The following is a 25,680-nucleotide window of genomic DNA, read 5'->3' as shown; positions in this document are numbered from 1 at the left end:
GCCCAAACAAAGCCCAAAAATGTAATCAGTCTAAAAAAGAGTGATAGTAAAAGAAATAGAAGATGTGGCAAGAAAAGACTTAATAGTTAAAAGTAGACAAATGACAGCACCAACTCACCAAGCCAAGCTTAGATCATGCCCCTTTAACAGTTTAACGGCCCATAGTAATTTCCTGGAAACTGACGCAGTAATGTAGTAAATACAACTTCTTACAAAGTAAATGGGTCCAATGTCAATTGTCAAACACAATTACACAAATTTTCGCCCTAGATTCTTCATTCTTCCGCTTACGTTTTTTTTCCTTAAATCCTTATCTACTGTTTTTCCTCATCCCACTGATCTCATAGCGGGTCCCACACACCCCCTTATCCAACGGGTCAGATTTCATCGAAGGATTGTGTTAGGGTTTACCCAAACCCGCCACCATCATCATCCACCACCCAACCCCAACCCACACTATATACTCTCTTTACTGCTCCATTTCTCGGCTAAAATTTTTATATATGAATAATTTTAATGTGAAATACAAAAATATTTGATGATTTTGGTGTTCTACAGAGTTGTGGTAGTAGCACAAAACGTCACTGACGTTTTGCAATAAATTTTTTTTTTAATCATCAAAGAACAAAACTTCACTGACGTTTTGTAATAAAAAATATTATTTTAATTATTAAAACAGAAAACGTCACTGACGTTTTGTTAGAAAAATATTATTTTAATTGAAGAAACACAAAACGTCATTAACGTTTTGTAAATGGCCATAGTTGTGTTTAACACACAATTTGGTTCATGACGAAGGATTTCACCTCTAGTGATACAATATTAAAAAGAAAAAGTTCCCATTTCTCACTCCTCTTTTTTCCTCTTCGGTACTCTCTTCCTGTGCTCTCTCTATTTCACTTTTTATTATTACACCATTTTTTTTCTTTCTCACGCGCCGCCGCGCTTCTTACCGGCGGCCACCACTTATCCTTTTTTCGCATCTACCTCCATATCTCTCCCTTCCCTCTCCTCGCTTTTCTCCATAAAAAAAAAAAAAAACAAAAAATAGAAAAATTTTAGAAAAAAACCTAAAATTTGTCCGAAGGCTGTGGTTATTGTTCTTCAAATCTACCGTTTAGCTCAGTCTAGCTAGGGTTTATTTTTCTGTTCTTCCTTAGGGTTTTATTGTTCTGAATAACAAGAGGAGGGGGAAGAGAAAAAGAAAAAAAAAAAAGAAAAAAAGAAAATTTGGGTGAAAAAAGAAACCAGGAGTTAAGTTATTTTCTTCTTCTTCTTCTTCTTCTGCTGCTGTTGTGTTGTTGAAGTAATAATTGTTGCTGTTGTTGTAGTAGCTGTTGTTGTTGTTGTTGATTGAGATGGCTCAGGTTCAAGTTCAGCCTCAGAATGCGATGGCGGGTCCCAACGGAGGAGCAGCTGGTGGTGCTGGTGGAAACCAGTTCGTGACGACGTCGCTTTACGTTGGGGATCTGGACCCGACCGTGACTGAGTCGCAGTTATATGACCTATTCAACCAATTGGGTCAGGTTGTGTCCGTTAGGGTTTGCACCGACCTCACTAGCCGCAGATCGCTCGGTTACGGTTATGTCAATTACAGCAACCCGCAAGATGGTTAGTTAGTTATTTTTTTTATTTTTACTTCTATTTATTTTATTTTACTTATTTTGTGTTTCGTTATTCCGCTCTTTGCTGTGTTTTCTGCTTTTGATGAGTAGTTAAATTTAAAATGTGTCGGGTTCTCTGGTTGAGAAATGGATTTGTGTATAAGGTTGCTGCTTGTTTATTAATGAGTTAGTTCAGGACTTGGGTTAACATATGTTTGCATTTTTTGGGTGCTAATTTATTGTTCGAGTTTGTGGTGGACTCATGGATGTGTTCATGTCAGTTCATGGGCGAGAGATTCTTGCTAGGCTTCTAATTTTTTGTATGCCGCCTTGCTCTGGTGAAACCTAGAGTAGCTTGATATAATTGAAAGCTCCGGAAGATTTACTGGCTTATTTACATTGGTTAGCTGGTTATATTATGTTCTAAATTTCTTTTAATGCAACAGTGGACTTTGTTGAGCAGTTGTAATTATCTATCGTTTTATGATTTATTGTTGCATAAAGACTAGGATATTTTGTTTATGAAGTACTTTATTATAACAAGGATTTGGCTAAAAACAAATGGAAATTTTTTATATAATCAATGCAGTGAAAATATAAAATATTTATCTTTTCAAACATTTTCAATGAGGCATGGAAAAGAAGTTTGAATGCCATGTTAAAAATTAAGCATTGTGCAGCAAATTGTTGACTATTGATTATTTAGAGGGTTATTGGGTGTACTCTATTTCCTAGGGTTTTTTCCCCTTCCCTGTAATCCGCCTTATCAGTGTATAAAACATGCACTGCTGGATCATTTAGTATTAACATTGGCCTTTTTCGTGTATTTGGAAGACTTAGCTGTTGTAGTTCCAAAAGTAACTGTGGTGTAAATCTAATGATAATTTCAACTCTAGATCAATGTTGAAGAGATCATGGGGCTACTTGATCACTAATGTCTCAAATACATCATACCAGAAAAGGTCCTTGGTTTTGGACTTTCAGAAAATTTAGAGTACTTTTTTACTTTTCTGTCGATTTTGTACAAAGTACAACTATTAGTTTCCACATTTGTCATCGAAAGCATGGTGGAGGAAATAATTGCTAGAATATATTCCAATGCGATTTGTGCTCTTTAATATATTACTTGTTTGGTTACTGTCCATGCCCATTCTGCGATGGGAATAGTTTCATGAATTATAACCATATTTTGAAACTTGATTTGATGTGGTTATCCTTCTCGTTTAATTAGTTTGTCGTTGGTCTGATATTCTTTTGTGTTTTCATGATCTTCTCTGCCCAAGTATTACTATGTGTTATTATTGATGTTGTGATGAACCATAAGTTATTTGCTCTTTTATCATCTGATTCAGTGTTCTTGCCGTTCATAAGATTTGCTACCTGTGTACAGCTGCCAGAGCACTGGATGTTCTGAACTTCACTCCTCTGAATAACAAGCCTATCCGCATTATGTATTCACATCGTGATCCCAGTATTCGTAAAAGTGGTGCTGGAAACATATTTATCAAGGTATGCTCGTCTTTTTTCACATTGCTTCGTACTAAGAAGCTTTAATTTTGCATGTCTAGGTGATCCTGACTCCATTTCTTTCTTTTGTGTGGATTATTGCAGAATTTGGACAAGGCAATTGACCACAAGGCATTGCATGATACATTTTCTTCCTTTGGGAATATCCTTTCTTGCAAGGTTGCTACAGACTCATCTGGTCAGTCAAAAGGGTATGGGTTTGTGCAATTCGATAGCGAAGAAGCTGCTCAGAAAGCCATAGAAAAGCTGAATGGCATGCTGTTGAACGATAAGCAAGTGTATGTGGGACCCTTCCTTCGCAAGCAAGAGAGAGAAAGTGCCACTGACAAGGCAAAATTTAACAATGTGTTTGTGAAGAACCTATCTGAGTCAACCACGGATGATGATTTGAACAAGGTTTTTGGTGAATTTGGGACCATTACCAGTGCTGTTGTGATGAGGGATGGTGATGGAAAGTCCAAGTGCTTTGGATTTGTTAACTTTGAGAATCCTGAAGATGCTGCTAGGGCTGTTGAAGCACTTAATGGCAAAAAATTTGATGACAAAGAATGGTATGTTGGAAAAGCACAAAAGAAATCTGAAAGGGAGCATGAGTTAAAACAAAAATTTGAGCAGAGCATGAAAGAAGCTGCTGACAAATACCAAGGGGCAAACTTGTACATCAAAAACTTAGATGATACCATTGGAGATGATAAACTTAAGGAGCTGTTCTCCCCATTTGGCACTATTACCTCTTGCAAGGTATGTAGTATATTTGGCGTCACGCTATATGTTTGCTAGCAACACAATCTCTATACATTATTTCCTTTTTTAATTGAAAGGTTATGAGGGACCCTAATGGAATCAGTCGAGGATCAGGGTTTGTTGCATTCTCAACTCCTGAGGAGGCCTCTAGAGCTGTAAGTCATTTGCTAATTTTTTGTTGGAAATAATTGGTAATTTTTCTAGGCTGATTATGTTTTCTTCCCCTTAGTTTTATAATATTTTTTCTATTGATTTCTATTATTATTTTGATTCCTGTTTTGTAGCTCTTGGAGATGAATGGCAAAATGGTGGTAAGCAAACCCCTCTATGTGACTCTTGCCCAGCGGAAGGAAGATAGAAGAGCTAGATTGCAGGTATCTCTTGTTATAAACATTGAGCACTTTTTAACTTAGACCATTGTAGTTGCAATTGTGTAGTACCAATGCAGAGAAAAATCTCTCGCCATTCCCTCCTAGTAAAAAATATTAATGATCTACACAAGCCATCTTTGGTCACTTTATCATTACTTGTATACATGTTTGTATGCTTAGACTAGATTTTCATAGTAAAATACCTGGTTATTTTGTTATTTGAGGTTGGTAACATTAGCTGTAGTGATGATGTCTCTTGCCTTGTCACCATTCTATAAGGATTAGTTTTGTGACTATGAAGATGTTTATAACTCAAATAAATATACAGGCTCAGTTTGCTCAAATGCGGCCCATTGCGATGGGACCCACTGTTGGTCCTCGGGTGCCAATGTATCCCCCTGGTGGTCCAGGTATTGGTCAACAAATATTTTATGGTCAAGGCCCTCCTGCTATCATTCCTTCCCAGGTAATCCCTTCTTTCTACTTTGTTTCTGGACTTGAACCAGGTGGTGATCTTGAATGGAGCTCAATATTGTTCCTGTTTCTCCTTTATTTGGATAATAATTTCCTTATTCTTCTCGTCTCTTGGCTTTTGCTAGCCTGGGTTTGGTTATCAACAACAACTTGTGCCTGGTATGAGGCCTGGCGGGGCTCCTGTTCCAAATTTCTTTGTGCCAATGGTTCAGCAAGGACAGCAAGGGCAGCGTCCTGGTGGAAGACGTGCAGGTGGAGTCCAGCAGTCCCAGCATCCAGTTCCAATGATGTCACCTCAGGTCGCTTGAATTCTATCTCAATTCATTTTTTTGCATATCATCTATATCCTATTTGGTACACTGACCTGGTTATTTTGGGGTTGGCAGATGCTTCCTAGGGGACGTATGTATCGTTATCCACCCGCTGGTAGGGTTCCTGATGTTCCCATGCCTGGTGTTGCTGGAGGCATGTTTTCTGTTCCGTATGATGTGGCCGGGATGCCTATGCGTGATGCAACAATCTCCCAGCAAATTCCTATTGGGGCTTTGGCTACTGCATTGGCAAATGCTTCTCCAGAGCAGCAGAGAACGGTAGGTATTCTATCCCCACTCATTTTTAGAATGATCGTTGTTTATATTCTCCTGTGTGATCAGATGAATTCCTGGTCTGTTGCTTGTTAGTTTTTATAACTGACTGACTGGTTTTATATTTGTAGATGCTGGGTGAAAATCTCTACCCTCTGGTGGAACAGTTGGAGCCTGATAATGCTGCCAAGGTGACTGGAATGCTTCTGGAGATGGACCAGACTGAGGTTCTGCACTTGCTTGAGTCACCCGAAGCCCTGAAGGCAAAGGTGGCCGAGGCAATGGACGTCTTAAGGAATGTTGCACAGCAGCAGCAGACTGGCGGTGCTGCTGACCAGCTTGCTTCATTATCACTCAATGACAACCTTGTTTCTTAAGATTTATATGTTGGGGTTTACATTCCTAGTGATGATGGATCTCTATTGTCGGCGCTTGCTTGATACAGTTTTCAGGTTGAGTTTGTTTCACTAGATTAGATACTTTTGGTTTGTTCTGGACCTCCTCCTTTTGGTTTTACGCTTATTTAAATTATGCCTGGTACAAGGAATTATTTAATTTCATGTTTCTAGTTCGGTTGCAAGAGGTTTTTTTCTGGGAGGTTAGATTATGCATTATCTGTGATTTGCTATGCCAAGTTTTGATTGGGTTGGGCATGATTGGGAGGTTGAGTCATCCTTGTTTCTTTTGGTGTCTAAAAAAAAAGGGAAAACTAAAACAAACTCCTAGCCTAAATCAGAACTGAAGATTTGTTGGAGAATAACACTAGGCTTTGACCAAATCACATTAAAATTACTTCTTGTTTCATATCTAGTCATTCAATTCATTGCTTTATTTGCTTTTCTAGCTATTCAATCAACTTGAAAGTATTAAGATCCTGACAAAAGTTTTGTAAACTAAATCAGCAATTTCGAGATGTACCTATGCTTCACACACAATGACTTTTAAATCGCAATCTCAGGATAAGACAAGTCCTCTTCAGACCATGAGAAGTACCAGAATAGTCATGAGTTTCTAATAATACATGAGAAGTACCAGAGTAGTCACGAGTTTCTAATAATACAACTAAAATTAGCCAAATTTAAATCAGGAAATAAACTTACATCATAATTAACTTTAAAGGTGTTACCTACAGAAGGTTTTCAACACCATCGATCTTGAAATGAAAGAATATCGATGCATATAAAGTTTCATCGATCTTGAAATGAAAGATCATCGATCTTGAAATGAAAGAATATCGGTGCATATAAAGTTTCTGGTCTATGGCAGTGCTTTTGATAAGGGCAACTACCTTGTGATTCATCCAATGATTCCTAACACTGAAAACATCATTACACCTATGTCTCCGCAACCACCACATTTTGGCCCCAAAAAGAACCTTATTATTAGGCATGACCTTTCTAAACCACATCTCAATGGAAGTGTCTTCAAACGAGTTAATAAAGTGAGTGTCTAACATTTGGCTTCTTGGATTTAACACAGTCCCGCAAGCAATGTTCGACTGTCTTCAGAGCCGAATTGCATCTCTGGCACAAATCTGAAATAGTTAGATGCTTCCTAAAATGGAAAGCCTCCATCAGGAGAGCGTTATGAAACACAAGCCACATAGTGAATTTGATCTTCTCCGAAAGATTTAAATGCCACAGCCAGCTCCAATCACTATTACCATTCCAATCCACTTTATGCTTCAACAACCAACTGTAACCCTCTCTTGCACTATACCTTTTTGTCCTTGCAACCACTAACTCCACCCCGTATCTAGATCCGCCGATTTTGGGTAAGTAAGGCCGGAAATGAATTGCTTAACTGCAAGAGGAATTTTCGTAGCAAGCGTATCCACCATCCAAGATCCATCACGTTACAAATCAGCCACTACAAATTCCGACTTAGATATGTGAACATAGGGAACAAGATCACAAAGTCTTCCAAACGTAGTTCACTCATCATACCACACGAATTGCTGCACATTCCCTACATTGCACCTAAACCCATCCTTAAGAGCTTCATATGTTTTGAGAATTTTTTTTCAAATGGTCGACGCATTCTGTCCATGACCACCACCAAAACAATTTGAATTCTAGATGTATTTTTGCATCACAATCTATACCACAGTTTGTTTTTATTATTGAAGTAATCCCAAACCAACTTGCCAAGAAGTGCCAGATTAGCACGGTATGTATCTCGTACACCCAAGCCACCTGCCTTTTTGAGAGTAATAGCTACTTCCCAATTAACCAAAGACAACCCTCTCCCATTATTCTAGCCTTTCCATAAGAACTGTTGCATCGGTGAATCAATCTTTTCACATGCATACTTTGAAAGTAGAGTAACCTGCATGTTGTAGACTGAAATACAAGTCATTACCGACTTAACCAAACAAAGTCTTCCTACCTTATTCAGCAGATACCACTTCCAACTATCAAGCTTATTCTAAATCATCTCAATGACTTCTTGAGCCATCTTTCTAGAAGACCTTTTATGCCCAATATTAACCATAGGTACCGTCCCAAGTCCTGGCAAAAACGAATACGAGGGACTCCCGAGAGCATCTCTTTCCTTCTCACAGACACATTCTTTGAACATTGAGCCCTAGACTTACTAAGATTCACTCGCAGGTCTGATGATTTGGAAAATAAGTTCATGCACTGCATAACATCCTCTACCTAAGCTTTCGTAGCTTTAAAGAACAACAGTAGATCATCAAAAAATATCAAGTGGGATATATTTGGGTGATATCTAGAAACCGACACCGGTATCCATGAGCCCTACGAAACCCGATGGGCAATAAAACAAGCAAGACACTCCATACAAAGCACAAAGAGATAAGGGGACATGGGATCCCCTTGTCTCAAACCCCTCTGGGGATTAAAGCTCTAAAATTTCTCGATGTTCCACAAAACAGACAAAGAAGATGATGTCACACAAGCCATAATAAGATGAATAGTAGCCCTCGAAAAGCCAAACCAAACCAAAATAGCTTCAAGAAATCTCCAGTCCACCCTGTCATACCCTTCTCCAAGTCAATCTTAAAGATCATGGTCCCTTTCCTAGACTTAGTGTTCTTCATGAAACTCATAATATCCTCCACAATGATAATGTTCTCTGTAGTACCTCTTCCTGGGATAAAACCATCGTGAAGCGGGCCAATGAACTTTGACAGAAAGGGTCTAACCCTGTTCATCAGCACTTTTGTAATGATTTTATAAAGAACATTACATAAACTTATAGGGCGAATGTCTCTTAAAGAAGTAGGAGCTTTAACTTTAGGAATCAGAACAATGCAGGTCTTGAAAATAGCAGCATTTAGAATCTCTCCCTCAAAGGCTCTCTTGACTAACTGATGCGTGAGCATCTTTCCTATCTTTTCCTAGTGAATTTGCATCTAAATTGTTGAATTTAATAAAGAATTAATTATCTTTTAGCCAATATGGATGCTACTTTGAGTCTTTTGCAATTTTGTTTATTTTAGGTAGCATTCGGCTGGATTTGATGGAGTTTCTGCAGCAAAAGAAGCAAAGGAGATGGCAGCGAGGAGCGACGCGCACGCGTGACTGACGCGTGCGCGTGATCTGGAAGTATCCATGGCGACGCGTACGCGTGACTGACGCGTACGCGTGACTCGCAAAAAGGACCATCGACGCGTACGCGTGACTGACGCGTACGCGTGACATGCGCCACGTGCAGAAAACACAGAAAAATGTTGGGAGCGATTTTCTGGGCTATTTTGACCCAGTTTTCAGCCCAGAAAACACATATTAGAAGTTGCAGAATGGACGAAACAAGTGGTCTCCATCCATCCATTGAAGACTTGATTATTTAAATTAATTTGAATTTAAATTCAAATTTGAATTCTAAGAAAATATATTATTTTAATTTTAAAAATTAGATTTTAAATTTATTAAAATTAGTTATAAAAGGGAGAAACTTTCCTTCCTTGAGAGAGGTCCTGGGGAGGATCCCATTCCATCCCAATTTACAATCTGTATTTTCTCTGAACCATGAGCAACTAAACCTCGACTATTAAGGTTAGGAGCTCTGTCTATTTCTATGATTAATTTTATTACTTTTTCTCTTTTAATTCATGTATGGATTTATAATTTAAGGATTGTTTTCACTCTTTATCTTATGAATTTAGGTGGAACGGAAGTATGGCCTTCTTTCTATTTGAGTTCTTGTATAACTTGGAAAAGCTCTTTACTTACACAACAGCTTGAAAACATATTCTCCTAAATTTGAATTATCTGGATTTAACGAGATACGTGACATATAATCCTTTTATTTTTGGGTAATTAGAGTTTTTGTGTCATATAAACTGGAATTTGATCATGTAGCTTTTAATTGGAATTAATTGACCAAGGAATTGGCAGTTAATAAATTTTAGAGGAGACTAGAAAGATCTAAGGAATTAGGGTCTAGTCACATATAGTTTGCCATAAATTAAATCCTACATAATTAAAATAGTTAGTAAGAAAAGTAAATATGGAAAAATAGATAATTCTGAAGCCTTAACTGCTTTCTCCATATTTTATTCCTCACCTATTCACTTGCCTATCTTCAACTTTGAATTTACTTTTTAATGCTATTGAACTTCCAAACACTATTTTCTTTTTGTCTAACTAAGCCTATCAAATACTATTGTTGCTTAATCCATCAATTATCGTGGGATCGACCCTTACTCACGTAAGGTATTACTTGGTTCAACCCGATGCACTTGCCGGTTAGTTTGTGGTTAGAAATTCCGCACCAAGTTTTTGGCGCCGTTGCCGGGGATTGACTGTGATTAACAACTATTAGTTGTTTGATTGTTTAGATTAGGCGTTTTAATTTTAATTTTATTTAAATATTATTTTATTATTTTTCAAGAAAAAAGAAAAAATTTTAAAAAAATTTTCCTTGTTTTTTTTTTCGTTAGCAAACCCCCTGCCCCCGTTTTATATACTTTTTTTTTACTTCCGTTTAAAAATTTTTTTATAAATCTCGTCGATTTTTTATTTTATTTTATTTCTCTTTTCATTTTCATTTTTTTTCTTGGTTTTACTTTGTTTATTTTTTTGGTTATTTTTTTAACTTTTTATATTCTATTAGTTTTATTTTATTTTTATCTTAAGTTTGGTGTTTCCTAGTTAGTTTTATTTTAATTTTTAGAATTATGTTCTTTCCTCTTTACTTTCCTGTTTATCACATGGTGCGTTTAATTTTTTTTGATATTTTGTGCTAAGGAAAAATAATGTAAAGAGATCATATGGGTTACTACTCACACCCAAGTAGTAATTCATATGATTGTGGATGGAGGAACTACCCGAATTTTGGTTGGCAAAGTCAAAACCAAAGAAACTTCAATGCTCCATGTTCCAACTATCAAGAACCACCATCTCCATATCCATATCAAGAACCATCATCTTTCTACCCATATCAAGAGCCACTATCTCCCTATTCATACCAAGCACCATCCTCTTTTTACACTTATCAAGAACCATCACCTCCTTCTTATTCATCTCAAATACCATCAGATCTTGAGCTTCTCATGAAAGAATTCTTACATGATATAAAGACAAGTGTCAAAAATATAGAGAAGCATGTGCAGTCGATTATCAAACCACAGGAAGAGGAGCAAGAAAATTCCTTTCCAAGAGATATAATACAAGATCCTATAAAAGAAAGTGGGGAAATCAATCAAAAGAGTTCATACTCCAGTGAACTAGAGAACTTTCCATCCTCACACATGGAAGAAGAGGAAGATGCAAAAACAAAGGAGGAAGATGCACCCACAAAGGAGGAAGATGCACAACCTCCCATGCCCTTGGTAAGCAATGAAGAATAGATTGAATTAGAAGACAGCTACCAAGAGGAAGAAGTTGAAATTGAGGAAGCCTGCAAAGAAGTGAAAGAATTCAAAGAAGAACACAAGGGAGTGGAGCTTGCAAGACCTCTCCCAAAGCCATCACCATCCAATACAACATTCAAGTGGGTAAAATTCTTATCTTTAACCTTTACATTCCCACTTGAATATGGGCTACTGGAGACGGATGGTCAACTTAGAGCTTTTTGTGGCATTAAGAGTGAGAGGAAGATAGTTAGTGGTAAGAGTTGTCAAGCAAGGTTCAATATGGTTGCATGCTCCAAATTGAAGTGCAAGGATTGGTGTAGAACTCAATTGAATGGGTCTAGAAGGTTGTTTGGATGTCTCTGTGAGAATTCAGATCAATTGCCACCCGGTGGGAACAATGGTGATCCACAAGAAGATGGGTGTAAAAGCAAGGTTTGGGACCCTGGAATTCATTCTCACAATCAACATTATTGGGGCCTTGTCACTTACTTCAACTTGCTCGAAGGAGTTATGCGCCTAGTTTGGAATCCCGGTGGCCATTGGATTAACACACATTGGTGGAGATTCTTGGATCAGTACAAGCACAAGCCACCATGACAAGGAGCTCACCACATGTCCAACTTAAGGACCTTAACTAAAAGTGCTAGGTGGGAGACAACCCACCGTGGTGTGATCATTCCTTTTCATTCTTAGCTTTATTTTGTTTTATTTTTATTAGTAGTAGTTTTCTTACTTATTTGATTTTTATTAACTTCTTACTAATTTTCTGATCATGCAGCTATTTTATCATAGGAACCAAACACCACAAGCTAAAAAAAAAGGGGGGTGGGGCACACGACGCGCAAGCGTCGCTGACGCGTACGCGTCAGATGGGTGTGCGTGAAAAAAATTTGAACAGAGAGTTGCGCGGGAGTGGCGCAAGAATGATGCCTCTAGCACAAACAAACCCACGCGTACGCGTCTCCCACACGTGCGCGCCATCAACGCGTACGCGTGACCTCGCAATCGGCGTAAAAGGTGTTTGGACAGAGAGTTATGCTGGCTTGGGGCTGGAAGTGTGCTAAAAGCACAAAATGGCCCACGCGTATGCGTCCCTGACGCATGCGCGTCATTTGACCAAACGGCCATCCACGCGTGTGCGTGCATGACGCGAACGCGTCGTATGCCAATATTGGTTCCCTAGCCACGCGAACAGAGAGTTGCGCGTGCGCGCGGCTGGCTTCGCACGAATCGCGCAAAACCCAGGGCACGCGGACACGTGCCTGATGCTGACGCGTCATTAAGGAAGTTCTGCGACCTACGCGTACGCGTGCCGTACGCGTACGCGTCGCCTTCGCCGCCCAGTTTTAATTTTCTTTCTCTCTCTCCCAATCCTAATTCTCTCTTGTTCTTTTATCCTTTTATTTTTCTTTTCTCAAAATATCTGTCTCTTTTTATTTTCAGTTCTTCTTTGCTTGAGGACAAGCAAACATTTAAGTTTGGTGTTGACGCTTCGCTTAAGGATTTTCTGTCTATTCCGATGGCACCAAAAGGGAGGCGAATCATCTTCATTGAGGAGTACAACCTGAAGAATAAAACGACCGCTCAGATAACCAAGGTGGTTGAGTTCCTTTCATTTTTATTCCCTCCCACTTTTATTATGTATGTTTCGGTTTTCTACTATTTTGCTTTGTTTGCTGCATGATCCTTTATTAGTAGATTCATAGGTTCTAGTTTAATTTTTCTGTTAAGTGCTTTAATTCTGAAAGATGTCTCATGTATTGCCCACTAAGCTTGAAATAAAAAAGAAAGAAGAACAGATGTAGTGCATGAGAATTTGAGTTTAATTTTTCGAGTAGTCTCACTTACTTAGATGTGGTGGTATTTTCTGTGATTCTGAATGAATGCTTGAACAGTGCATATTTTTTATAGTGAAGTTTATGAATGTTACAATTGTTGGCTCTTGAAAGAATGATGAAAAAGAGAAATGTTATTGATAATCTGAAAAATCATAAAATTGATTCTTGAAGTAAGAAAAAGCAGTGAAAAACACAAAGCTTGCGAAAAAAAGAAAAAAATAAAATAAAATAAAGAAAAAGAAAAAAAAGAGAGTAGAAAAAGCCAATAACCCTTTAAACTAAAAGGCAAAGGGTAAAAAGGATCTAAGACTTTGAGCATCAATGGATAGGAGGGCCCAAAGGAATAAAATCCTGGCCTAAGCGGCTAAATCAAGCTGTCCCTAACCATGTGCTTGTGGCGTGAAGGTGTCAAGTGAAAAGCTTGAGACTGAGCGGTTAAAGTCGTGATCCAAAGCAAAAAGAGTGTGATTAAGAACTCTGGGCACCTCTAACTGGGAACTCTAGCAAAGCTGAGTCACAATCTGAAAAGGTTCACCCAGTTATGTGTCAGTGGCATTTATGTATCCGATGGTAATACTAGAAAACAAAATGATTAGGGTCACGGCCAAGACTCATAAAGTAGCTGTGTTCAAGAATCAACATGCTGAACTAGGAGAATCAATAACACTATCTGAATTCAGAGTTCCTATGGATGCCAATCATTCTGAACTTCAAATGATAAAGTGAGATGCCAAAACTATTCAGGATTGCAGTTGTAAATCCCACTATAAGAAGAGACATGAGCTTAATCGAACTCTCGTTCTCATGCAAATTCACATCCTAAGCTTATATTAGTTTTGGTTGCTTGAGGACAAGCAACAGTTTAAGTTTGGTGTTGTGATGCGTGAGCATCTTTCCTATCTTTTCCTAGTGAATTTGCATCTAAATTGTTGAATTTAATAAAGAATTAATTATCTTTTAGCCAATATTGATGCTACTTTGAGTCTTTTGCAATTTTGTTTATTTTAGGTAGCATTCGGCTGGATTTGATGGAGTTTCTGTAGCAAAAGAAGCAAAGGAGATGGCAGCGAGAAGCGACGCGCACGCGTGACTGACGCGTGCGCGTGATCTGGAAGTATCCATGGCGACGCGTACGCGTGACTGACGCGTACGCGTGAGTTGAAGATTTGCTCAGTGACGCGTCCGCGTGACCGACGCGTACGCGTGACTCGCAAAAAAGACCATCGACGCGTACGCGTGACTGACGCGTACGCGTGACATGCGCCACGTGCAGAAAACGCAGAAAAACGTTGGGAGCAATTTCTGGGCTGTTTTAACCCAGTTTTCAGCCCAGAAAACACAGATTAGAAGTTACAAAATGGACGAAACAAGTGGTCCCCATCCATCCATTGAAGACTTGATTATTTAAATTAATTCAAATTTAAATTCAAATTTGAATTGTAGGAAAAGATATTATTTTAATTTTAAAAATTAGATTTTAAATTTATTAAGATTAGTTATAAAAGGGAGAAACTTTCCTTTCTTGAGAGAGGTCCTGGGGAGGATCCCATTCCATCCCAATTTACAATCCGTATTTTCTCTGAACCATGAGCAACTAAACCTCCACTGTTAAGGTTAGGAGCTTTGTCTATTTCTATGGATTAATTTTATTGCTTTTTCTCTTTTAATTCATGTATGGATTTATAATTTAAGGATTGCTTTCGCTCTTTATCTTATTAATTTGGGTGGAACGGAAGTATGACCCTCTTTCTATTTGAGTTCTTGTATAACTTGGAAAAGCTCTTTACTTGAACAACAGCTTGAAAACATATTCTCCTAAATTTTAATTATCTGGATTTAACGGGATACGTGATATATAATCCTTTTATTTTTGGGTAATTACAGTTTTTGTGGCATATAAACTGGAATTTGATCATGTAGCTTCTAATTGGAATTAATTGACCAAGGAATTGGCAGTTAATGAATTTTAGAGGAGACTAGAAAGGTCTAAGGAATTAGGGTCTAGTCACATATAGTTTGCCATAAATTAAATCCTACATAATTAAAATAGTTAGTAAGAAAAGTAAATCCGGAAAAATAGATAACTCTGAAGCCTTAACTGCTTTCTCCATATTTTATTCCTCACCTATTCACTTGCCTGTCTTCAACTTTGAATTTAATTTTTAATGCTTTTGAACTTCCAAACACTATTTTCTTTTTGTCTAACTAAGCCTATCAAACACTATTGTTGCTTAATCCATCAATCATCGTCACGTAAGGTATTACTTGGTACGACCCGGTGCACTTGCCGGTTAGTTTGTGGTTAGAAATTCCGCACCACTAACCCCCACACATCATAGCATATAGAATTTCAAAATTCCTTATAAAATAGGGTCTGAAAACCATCTGGACCAGAGCTTTAAAAGAATTCATGGTCATTACAGCTCGTTTCACCTCTTCCAACTCCACTGGTTCAATCAACCTTTGACAGGTTTACTAAGGGATGGACTGGGAAAGTCTTTCCTAGCATGAAGATCAATATGCTCCCTTGTAGAAAAAAACTTCTAGAAGAAGGAGTTTGTTGCTTTCTCTAGCTCCTGCGGCTCAGTAGCCCAAGTTCCATCTTTCAAAGACAGTCTATGAATTGTATTCCGTTTTTTCCTGATGATTGTTTGCAAGTGAAAAAATTTAGTGTTTATGTTCTCACATTGAACCGACTGCTCTCCTGATTTCTGATATCACATAAGTTCTTCTTGAAGAAGGATAGTATTTATTTCATCATAGATACCTTGTTCTTTCGCCCTCAACCCCAAATCCTCCATACTCTCAAGAGAAATTCGAATATCATTAAATTGTCTCTCCAACTACTTCTTTTTGACAAACACATTACCAAAAGTTTTCTTATTGAAGAGAAGAGCATCCTTAAGTACCTTTATCAAACTTCTAACAAAATCAGGGACCCCTTTATTCCAAGTTGCACGAACAAAGATGAGCCATCCTTGTTTAGTTGTTTTAATATTTTTTCATTCGTAATTCCTGATAAAGATATGGTACTACTTAGTACGGTTTTCTTAAAGCGATTAAAGGGTCCATCGCTGTTTTATACAAAGGCGAAATAATTTGTTTTTCATTTTCGGTCGGTCTTTATTGAGGCTTAAATTTAGAGAAAGACTATTGCTTTAGCTTTTAATCTGTATATTTTTAACCTTCGTAAATGAAAATAAAAAAGACTTATAGAAAATTTATACAACAAAAATAGCAGGAGAAATAAAAAGTACAAGAATCTTTATCTGCTTGGTTAGTCAGAATTCTCATTAATAAAAAAAATAGAACTTCCCACTCCAAAATCAAAAGAAAAGGAAGTTTATGGCCAATGCTAAAGATATCCGTGGTTTATTTATCATTAATTTATTAGATTTTGCACCCGTGACCATGGGAAGTATGAAATAAAGCAACTGTGTTCGAACTTGTGTTTGAAATGATAGATCTTGTTTGGATAATAATGAAAAAAAAAGTATCGGGTATATATGGACAAATAACGGATTTACTTACATGATTATTTAATTAATTATATACAAAATACAAAATAAATGAAATATAACGGTAAAATAATTAAAAAATGAGTAAAGTATTGTTTTTGTCCCTAACATTTGGGATTAGTTCTATTTGTGTCTCTAATATTTAAATCATCTTATTTGTATCCCAAATGCTTATAAAAGTGAGTCAATGTTATCCTGCCGTCAATTATACTAACAGATCAGATTGTATTTTTCAATTATTCTCAATTAGATATATTCATTTTCAATTAGATCCTATTTGGATGTGTTCGATTTCAATATTGTACCCACTATTTGTGTTCAAATTCAATTATGTCCCCAAAAAAGTGAATTATGTAAATGTTACAGGGATTAATTTCAACTTTTGATGAGTTATTATCCGGAATAGATCATCGGTTCTATTCCAGACATCTATATTCTAACTTCAAGAAGAAATTTTCAGAACTCCAACTAAAACTCATGATGTGTAATTAACGACAAGATAACATCGAATCACTTTTACAAACGTTAGGGATACAAATAGGACGATTTAAAAGTTAGGTAGGACTTACTCCAAACGTTGGAGACAAAAACGATAGTTTAATTATTAGGAAAAATATTGATATGATACTTTTAAGAGTAAAGTGATAATTTTATCTTTAAAGATTTTGAATTCGGACTAATTAACCTTTGAAAAAAAATACTAATTAGGTCTTTCACGATAGTAAACAGTGAACATGTATGTCCTTTCGTTAATAAGTGTAATAGTGCAAAATGAAACAAAATTGTCTATATATTTTGTTGTCTACAATGGTGCATATTTTGTTGTTGCCACATAAGCATGAAAACGATATATTTTTGGACAGTAAAACATTCATTATATTTTGAATTTCCATATAATCTTTATCAACTGCTATCTATTAACCACAAATCCTACTAAAACAGGTGAAGTTTTACTCCAGAAGTTATCTACGTGATGATTTTTCATAAACAGATACATCGCAGGAGTTATTGGTATATATAAACACCATTATTAAATTTTACGTGATGAATTGATAGAAGAACATAACATACCTATCATTTAATATTGTGAATGATCAAATTGATACTTTTTTTTTCTTTCTTGAAGGACTAGTTAATTTGAAACTAACTTTTAAGGACTTAATTGTAACTTTATTCAACTTAAATGACACAAATTATAGTTAAACTAGGGTTTAGATAAATTTTATGCACAAGTCATTTTATTCTATTATTATCCAAATCAGTACTCAAGAATTTTAAAAGTAGACATTTTAATTTCTAAAACAAATTAATATACAGATTAATCTCCATCTCGTTAGACATAATAATCTCCAAACTGCATGTCTAAGGAAAAAAATGCTAAAAATTTATCTATGTATTAATTCTTTTTAGATTAAAATATCTATTTTAAAATTTAGACTAATTTGGATCATTAATCTTTTATTATTTTGATTTTGTTTCGCACGTTTTTTGGTAGGGATGTTCATGGGCCCGGTGAATCGAGTCTATTTTTTGGACCCTAACTCGGCCCTAGACCCGATGAAACCTAAATATCTGGCCACAATTATACCAGATCTAAATCGGGGTCTTTAAAACTTTAACAATAATTTATAAAAAAAAAACTTATTTATAAAGAAACTTATTTATGATGCATTTATTTATAAAAAATAAATTTGTTATCGAAAAGTTAATATCTATATTTAAACTTAAATTTGTCCATAAATTCTAATTTGATACTTTGATCTATTTTCTAATTCAACAACTCTGATTAAAAATAAAAATATAACATAATATTATAATTAATTTAAAACATATATTTTAGTTCTCTTAGAGTGTGCATAGACCAGAAGAAGCCAAGTTCCCCTTGACTCAGACTCGACCCAAAATAATGATCGGGTCTATTTTTGAGATCCTTACCCGACTTTAAACCCAATAAAATCATACAAAATTAGCCCTTAAAATGTTCGAAGCTGGACCAGATCTTCGAACCGGACTAGACTATGTATACCCCTACTTAGATTTATTGTATTTCGCTGTTATGCGAAAATTGGGAAAACCCCACTTTCCTCTACTAGTAGTCCTGACTTTTGTACACACTTTTTTCTTTCATTTGAAATAAAATCGCATTAGTGTCTTTGGGAGAAAAGAAAAAATACTGCTAGGCTCCATAACGATGTTCTAATTCAACTATGCGAGATGGGAGAACGGTACATAATAGTTAGGGTTCTGAAATAGTCGATCGCTTTTATTTTCAATAACCATACTGTGAACACCAATCAAACTATAAAATACGTATTTAATTAGTTCTCTACTACAAAATTTAATTATTGTAATAACTGATTATTTAAATAAAAAATACCGATTAATTAAAAAAATACATAAGGACTAAATTTGATCATCAGTTTTTCTTTAGCTGCTTTTTTTCTTTATTAACGTTTTTTCTTCAGCTTTAGAAATATCATTATCAATAACTAAATTTGATCTAATTCACATTTTTTGAATTTTGTAAAGATTTTTTCTCAAAAAAGGTTGACAAGTAGTTTCAGTATACCCTTAACGGGTTCCACATACATTTCTTGATTTTCTTCAAAACGGGAAATGTATGGATTTTATAGTCTAGAAGCAGGAACCTACCTAGCAAATATATATGTTTTAAATTATTTTTAATAAATCGTTAAAAATGTTATTGTCGAGATCCATCAAGTTTGAAATTTGAAACACGTCCAAAAAAAAGTAAAAGAAATCCACATTTGCAATTTACATCTTGTATCAAAGAATAAAAAGGTATCTCCGGTAATTGAAGACCTTGTGCCCATGACAAAAAATTAAACGCTAACTAAACATCTATTCAAATTAACCTTGCTTTCATTCCCTAAAAGTAACCTTCTACCCATCAGAAGTTCACGTTGGAACACCCTAGGAACTTTTGTACACAGGTTATGGTTACCTTTCATGATCCTACATCCTCATGTCTACTTCAAACCACGATAATCCAAACACTTCCAAAGGCAACCCAGACTCCAACATGCTACCCGCTTCCTTCTTTCAACAACCCAAAAACATAAAAAAGCAAAAAGTAAATAATTTCTACCTTTATTTTCCTACCATTAGCTAAATTATTGTGCAAAACATACTGTTTTTTCTCGACTGAAAGTACAGGTGTTGTGACAGATGTTGTAATAACTATCCAACAAAGGTGCATAATTATACATTACCGATTCATGAGCAGAGCCAACAGGCATGAGGTTTAACAAGTTCTCATACCTGAAATACATCTCAGCCTGCCTGTTGATTTATGCGCCTCAGCCTAAGTCCAACATCTGCTTCATGGTCAGATAAAATTGTATCCGGCACGCCTGTAGAAGCTCCTGCTTCATTTGCCTTCTCGACATGTTCTCCAAAGTTGTGCAACCGCCGGCCAATGAGATACCGGTCATCGCGTATTGAATTATGAAGATTCGTAAACCAAACATGAAATCTCTTGGCACAAAAGCACAAGAAACTGAAACAGAGGCATCCCAACCATGCAAACCGATATACAGCAGAATTGACCACCAAAGGATACCCAAGTACCGGAAACACACCTCTGGCAAGAACATAAGGTACACACAATGCTGTCAATAGTTTCATTATGATTGGAAGTACAATTTCCCGAAGGACCCAAAGGCCTTGTAGCCTGGAGAAACCATCTTCTCTCACTCTCTCAAACTTTACTCGCCAGCTGTCATCCACGAGAGGCATCATGTGGTCTAACATAACCTATTCAAAGAACTAAGTCAGCACCAAGAAAATCAAAGCAAGAAAGCTTATCAATTCCAAATTATTAGTCAGGTATGAAAGGTGTCAACTTTTCTTTAGCAAAACTTGGTCAGCTGATAGGAAATTGATGAACTGAAAAATTATAGAAGATGAGCCAATATTTCTCTCTTCTTACAATGCAAAATATAACTCACCAGGACCTAACCTTACAAGTCATTTCATAAAAAGTTAATACCATTGCCAACTTGATATCCAAAATAGGGTGTAGGAGGGTATATAATCCTACTAGGAATAATAAACTACATATGCTAGAAGGAAGTATGAACAACGGGTGTAGATGATAACATGGATCAAACAATGACATTGGATTCTATACTGTCTCTGTCATATGGGTATATAGATCCAGATAAATTGGAGAATCTGTTGGATAGTCATTAATTAATGCGAAACTTTGCGAGTTACTACGAAATGGATCAATTACAAAAGTTGGTACAGCCAAGGAAATGTAGATAATTTTTTAAAAAACAAAAACACTTACCAATCTTGTCCATATCTTTAGGAATATAAGGCCTAAAGCCCAGTCTTGATAGAGGAGGAACACAGGACTTTCGTCCACTGGAACTCTCATTGGCACGATGACCAAAAGCTCAAAGAGAAGCCCAATTAGCACCGGGATGACAAATATCTAAAATAAGGAAGCGGGGAAGATAATTAAAAATAAAGAAAAACTATGCATAAGCAAAATCAGGCTGAATAACAAAATCAATGACCATCCTTACCCATATAGACAAAAGTGCAGAACTCTTCATAACAATGGCACACCACTTCCATATTTGGCCAAACAAGACTGAGGCCCTCCTTTTTTTGATTTGCTCAATTGAGTATCTAACTCCAGCAACAGCAGTCCAGATCACGTAGCTTCCAATTACGAATGCATACAGATCTGAAGAAAGATACAAGATTACAACCACATTCATATTAACAAAGTTTGGGAACAAAAACCAGTTCACTCAATTACATACCATTGCACTTAATGCCATGAGTTATGGGCAGACGTGGAATAGAATTGAAAAGTGCCCGTCCAAGTGAAATTGGTACAACTATCAGGGCAGAGTTGAAGACAAGCAGGGTCATCCAAGCTATCACCAGTAGTAGAACAATGCGAAGTGCAAAAGCATAACTGCTAGAGTAAGAAAATATGTAATCAGATGGTGCCAGAGAAATAGCTTCCGAAACATGAGTGTACACACACAGATTAGCAGCTAGACCTATCATCGATGAATTATGCAAAGTAAACATAAAAAATAAAAGATAAAAAGTAAAAAGTAAAAAGTACAAAAAGGTCACATAGACAAAATAACTAGATACAGAGGAGGAAGGGCCTAAATCATAATAGTGGGACTTTAATCTAACAATATGGAAGGAACTCACTCAGAATCAGATTGTTCATCATTATCATAATCCTCGGCAGCATTTGGATCACCTGCTGCATTAATAACCCTATTCAAATCATCCCCCGCAAAGGCCACCATACCCTGATCGTGCACCCCTGCTTGTACAACCTGTAGCCTGTCCTGCCTAACTGGTTCCCCATTTCCATTTTCTTGACCACCATTGTCATCAGGTCTAGGCAGTAAGAAATCAGTTAAACCAAGTGCCCAACCAACTGCTGTGAACCAGTATCGAAGCAGGGATTTAATAGTTGTCCGCAATTTAAAATGCTCAATAGCAAATGGGATACAAATCTGAAAGAGAAGCATGTCCGCTGGGATTTCAGTGAATGGATCAGAAACCCTGCAAAAATATGTATTTGAAGTTAATAACTATAGTAGAGAGGCTGAGTGCATGTATGAAATGTTGGAACCGCTCAAGGAGGTCAGCTTACGATATGTCAAGTGGGAAAATAGAAGGAGCCATCCGCATGGCAAGTTTAACAGGCAAAAATACTAGCATCACAATCAAACTGCCATAAACTGCAACAGATAACAGAACCCTGCGAGCATGCTTGTGGACAGGATCATCAATCAGATCACGGAACGGATTGTAGTTTGGATCAGCTGGATCCCGAAGGAAGTACAGAACCCCATTGCGCAAAACCTGCCATAAGAAACAGATGAAACATGTAAACTAGTAGTCAAAAATAGAAATAGCTTTAAGAATCATGTCATATGAGCAAATGTTACCCCTCTAAGAAGGCTGACAAATATGCTAATTTGTAGCATATACACAATCCCCACAACCCAATGAACTAGGGAACTGGCTAAAGGTGATGCAGAGAAGAACTGAACTCTGTGAACCATTGTCTTCCCAAACATCTGTATGGTGCAAACATCAAGCCACCATCCACACATCAAGGGGAATACCCCAAGTTCAATAACCAAAAGGAAAGCAACCTTAACCATAGTCATCAAGTGCTTCATTGCTGCCAAAAACTGCCTGAAGAGAGATGGAATTGTTTCTGCTATAGAAGCAATACCATAGAATCTTCCCATCATCAAAGGCTCACCCTTCGTGTAACGAATCAAAGCAACAATACCGAAGTAGCAGAAAATTAGACTCAATATGAATATATATCCTATTGCTAAAGTAGTAACATCTGAAAGCCTTGAAGTTCCAATTGACACTCCTTTCAAGAGATCAGACGAGGCAGATTCACTTATGTTGTTTGCCATTTCACTCAATCCACTAGCATTCACTTTCAGCATGTCTGCAACCTGACCAATTGATCCACTTTCTTGAGTCTCAGATGACAAATTCTTAACAGCAGTTAATGCATTTTTTAACGTAATATTTGCTAGGGAAAGAGATGCGTCAGTAAGTGGGGCCATAGCAGCTATTACAGGACCACTAGCAGTTGAGAAGAACCAAGATAGATAATGGAGTATGATGCGACCCAATGAGAAGGGCACAAAGATTACAACACCAAGGAAAATCATATTGCTTGCAAGCACCTGCATGTGGAACAACATATTTAATCTCTAAATAAAATACCATGTAAAACAATGGGTTCATTTTGTCAAAGAAAAACATTAAAATTATCATCGAAGTTTATCAGCACAATATACAACTTTATGAACATAAGCTACTGCTTCAACAAAATGACCAATTAACATAAGAAAGATAATCATAGAATTCAATAACCATGCTTCACCTAATGATCAAAACACAGCCAATAATCAATTTTAAGGGAATGAGGCTTGGATTTCATGCAACGAACCCCCCAAATTTAAATTTTACATGCAAAAGTAATGAATATTTTTCTCTGATCAAGTAAAATTCATCACCTCATATTTGTGCATTCCTTCCATTCACATGTTATGAGAGAAGTTTATTAATCAAGATTGCATTTCATCCATGACTGTAATAGCACACTAAAATAATGTTTGAATACAAATATACATCATCATTATTCAGGAGAGGAGCTTGTTAAATATAGCTCACTGACATAAATGCAACTAAAATAAGCTTAATCATTTTTGGCTAAACATTCTTTTCTGCCTAGGCCAACTTGTCCATTTTTTTATAAAGAAGCAATAACAAGACCAATAACATTGTAATAAATGAATAACGAACATTAGACGTTATAACATGAAGTTAATAGACTTACAGTAAATGCATTCTCAACCAAATGAAAAACTGGACCCTGCATGCCAACAAGTTCATCAAAGGGCACATCCTCTGCTCCATCAGCATCATCCAGACCATCAAACATCTGCTCAACATGGGCCTCAAGACGTGCTGCTTGCATCTCCCACCGTGCAGCAACATTTTCAGCATTTCTTCTAATCACTTGTCCAGCTCCTGCAATTCCTTGTGCTCCACCAGCATCTTCACCATTCCCATCACCATTAATATTACGATTAGCTTGTCCAGGAGCTCTTCTAGCAATTCGCGCCCCATTTCTGTCCACTTCATCTTCTCTATCAGCATCCTGTCCCCCAATTTCTCGCAAATGCCTAAAGTAATCTCTCAGAGAAGTGGCCCCAAGAAATATGAAGACAATGCTTGCAGAAAGCAGGAAACCATGGAGGCAATCAGTCAGAATAACTGCTGTTGATAAATGACTTAGGAATAGCCTCTGGGCTTCACTGAAACTTCTTACAAAAGCTAATCGCCATATCCAGAATGTTATGAAAGGTATAATTAGGAGCCACACGGATAGCACAAAGCTCAGGCGCAAGAAGAATTGCAGAACGTGGCAAGCTTTCATTGCCATTCCAACCACAAATTCTTGAAACGGTAACCTAGCTGGGGCATTCTCAGCATAAACAGGAGAAAACGAGAATGCATGCTTGCAGACCTGCAGCATATATGAAACAAATTTAGGAGAGCCACCAAAATCAAAAGGGATGTAAGGCTAGAAGTACACTATAAACGTTGTCCCAACTCAGGTACATTCAGGCAGGGTTATTGGCGTGTTGAACATAGCATATGAACTGATTTTAAAAACAAAGCCCTACTTCCTGCGAATGGATGCGATTTCTTTTAAAATATGGATATCAATTTAAATATTTTTAAAATTAGGAAATTTATTATTATTTAAGGTAATTTTAAAATATCCGATAAAATAGTGCATCTTTCATTTTAACACTGTAACTGATGAAATTACATGATACTAATATCCTTATGAATATATGATTGAAATTTTGATTATATAAAAATTATCGATATTACTATATAAAAAATTACCATAGCAAATTCTTTTATTTTATTTTATCAATTTATTATTTTTTTAATTTCTTGACATAAAAAACTTTATGCTTTTAAATCATTAAATGTATAGTGGCGGAAGTTTGGTTTGGTTTGGTTCATTGGTTATTGAGAGCGAGGAGCTCCAAGATACAAGTAATACCAAATGAATCACCAAACTCGCCATAAAAATGTAGAGCATAACTGTCTTTCGTATAGTGATAATCAAATTCATTTTTCTTGTCCATTTAAGGGTAATTTATTTAATGGGTCTGCTACACATACAAGCAAAAAAGCCCTACAAGCTTTACAAGTTCCCAACCCAGACTTCATTCACATGCGCAGTCACTCCCTTTGAACGGAGCGTAAAATACACGCGCGCCACTCAACGGTTGCGCTTCGCAAAAAACGCTCATTAATGGCGCACTCTTCCACTTCTCCAAGCCCTTCGAAGAAAACACAAATCGTCCATTTTCGAGCAACATTCGAAACTGAAGAGATAGAACTCGTCGCGAAGATTAGAACTCTCCATCAACAATCTCCAGAAAAAACGAAGATATATTACTCAAGGTACGTTACTATTTTACTCATCTTGTAGATTTTCCACATTTCGAAATCGAAGAACTAGGTTTTACTGTTCTTCTACATTCTTCTACGTCTTACTGTTCTTCTTGTTCTTAGCTCTCATTTTACTGTTTTTAATGTTCTTCTTGTTCTAGGTTTTACTTTT

General features: G+C 36.7%; 2 protein-coding genes across 5 annotated transcripts; one reads left to right on the top strand and one right to left on the bottom strand.

The window, feature by feature from the left end:
* The first annotated feature begins 241 nt into the window (after positions 1-241).
* Positions 242-5,884, top strand: LOC112782934 (polyadenylate-binding protein 2). Its single transcript, XM_025825613.3, has 9 exons — positions 242-1,611; positions 2,995-3,113; positions 3,216-3,872; positions 3,953-4,030; positions 4,160-4,249; positions 4,575-4,712; positions 4,846-5,019; positions 5,107-5,310; positions 5,436-5,884. The coding sequence occupies exons 1-9, from the start codon at positions 1,359-1,361 to the stop codon at positions 5,679-5,681; spliced, it is 1,959 nt and encodes a 652-aa protein (XP_025681398.1). The 5' UTR covers positions 242-1,358; the 3' UTR covers positions 5,682-5,884.
* Positions 5,885-19,236: 13,352 nt separating this feature from the next.
* Positions 19,237-24,775, bottom strand: LOC112782979 (probable E3 ubiquitin ligase SUD1). Of its 4 annotated transcripts, none has more exons than XM_072231352.1 (9): positions 24,657-24,771; positions 23,869-24,561; positions 22,445-23,212; positions 22,147-22,358; positions 21,693-22,055; positions 21,284-21,441; positions 21,041-21,204; positions 20,800-20,946; positions 19,237-20,261 (listed from the first exon to the last, which is right to left on the bottom strand). In XM_072231352.1, the coding sequence occupies exons 2-9, from the start codon at positions 24,475-24,477 to the stop codon at positions 19,779-19,781; spliced, it is 2,904 nt and encodes a 967-aa protein (XP_072087453.1). In that variant the 5' UTR covers positions 24,478-24,561; positions 24,657-24,771; the 3' UTR covers positions 19,237-19,778. The 4 variants fall into 4 exon arrangements, with proteins under 4 accessions (XP_072087453.1, XP_072087452.1, XP_025681471.1 ...); XM_072231351.1 differs by having other exon boundaries at positions 21,284-21,444; positions 24,657-24,732; XM_025825686.3 differs by having other exon boundaries at positions 21,284-21,444; positions 23,869-24,775.
* Between the last annotated feature and the right edge of the window lie 905 nt (positions 24,776-25,680).

The sequence above is a fragment of the Arachis hypogaea genome, chromosome 20 (assembly GCF_003086295.3).
Source record: "Arachis hypogaea cultivar Tifrunner chromosome 20, arahy.Tifrunner.gnm2.J5K5, whole genome shotgun sequence".
Lineage (NCBI taxonomy): Eukaryota > Viridiplantae > Streptophyta > Magnoliopsida > Fabales > Fabaceae > Arachis > Arachis hypogaea.
This window is presented reverse-complemented; position numbering and strand designations above follow the sequence as displayed.

What these genes read in the sequence shown, in the direction of transcription:
- LOC112782934 (XM_025825613.3), top strand. Translation starts at nt 1,359, where the DNA reads ATGGCTCAGGTTCAAGTTCAGCCTCAGAATGCGATGGCGGGTCCCAAC. An exon ending in TTACAGCAACCCGCAAGATG is followed by an intron (nt 1,612 to 2,994) that starts GTTAGTTAGTTA and finishes ACCTGTGTACAG; the next exon opens with CTGCCAGAGCACTGGATGTT. An exon ending in GCACTATTACCTCTTGCAAG is followed by an intron (nt 3,873 to 3,952) that starts GTATGTAGTATA and finishes TTTAATTGAAAG; the next exon opens with GTTATGAGGGACCCTAATGG.
- LOC112782979 (XM_025825686.3), bottom strand. Translation starts at nt 24,570, where the DNA reads ATGCTGCAGGTCTGCAAGCATGCATTCTCGTTTTCTCCTGTTTATGCT. An exon ending in TTGTCAGCCTTCTTAGAGGG is followed by an intron (nt 22,359 to 22,444) that starts GTAACATTTGCT and finishes TTCTTATGGCAG; the next exon opens with GTTTTGCGCAATGGGGTTCT. An exon ending in ATTTTCCCACTTGACATATC is followed by an intron (nt 22,056 to 22,146) that starts GTAAGCTGACCT and finishes ATATTTTTGCAG; the next exon opens with GGTTTCTGATCCATTCACTG.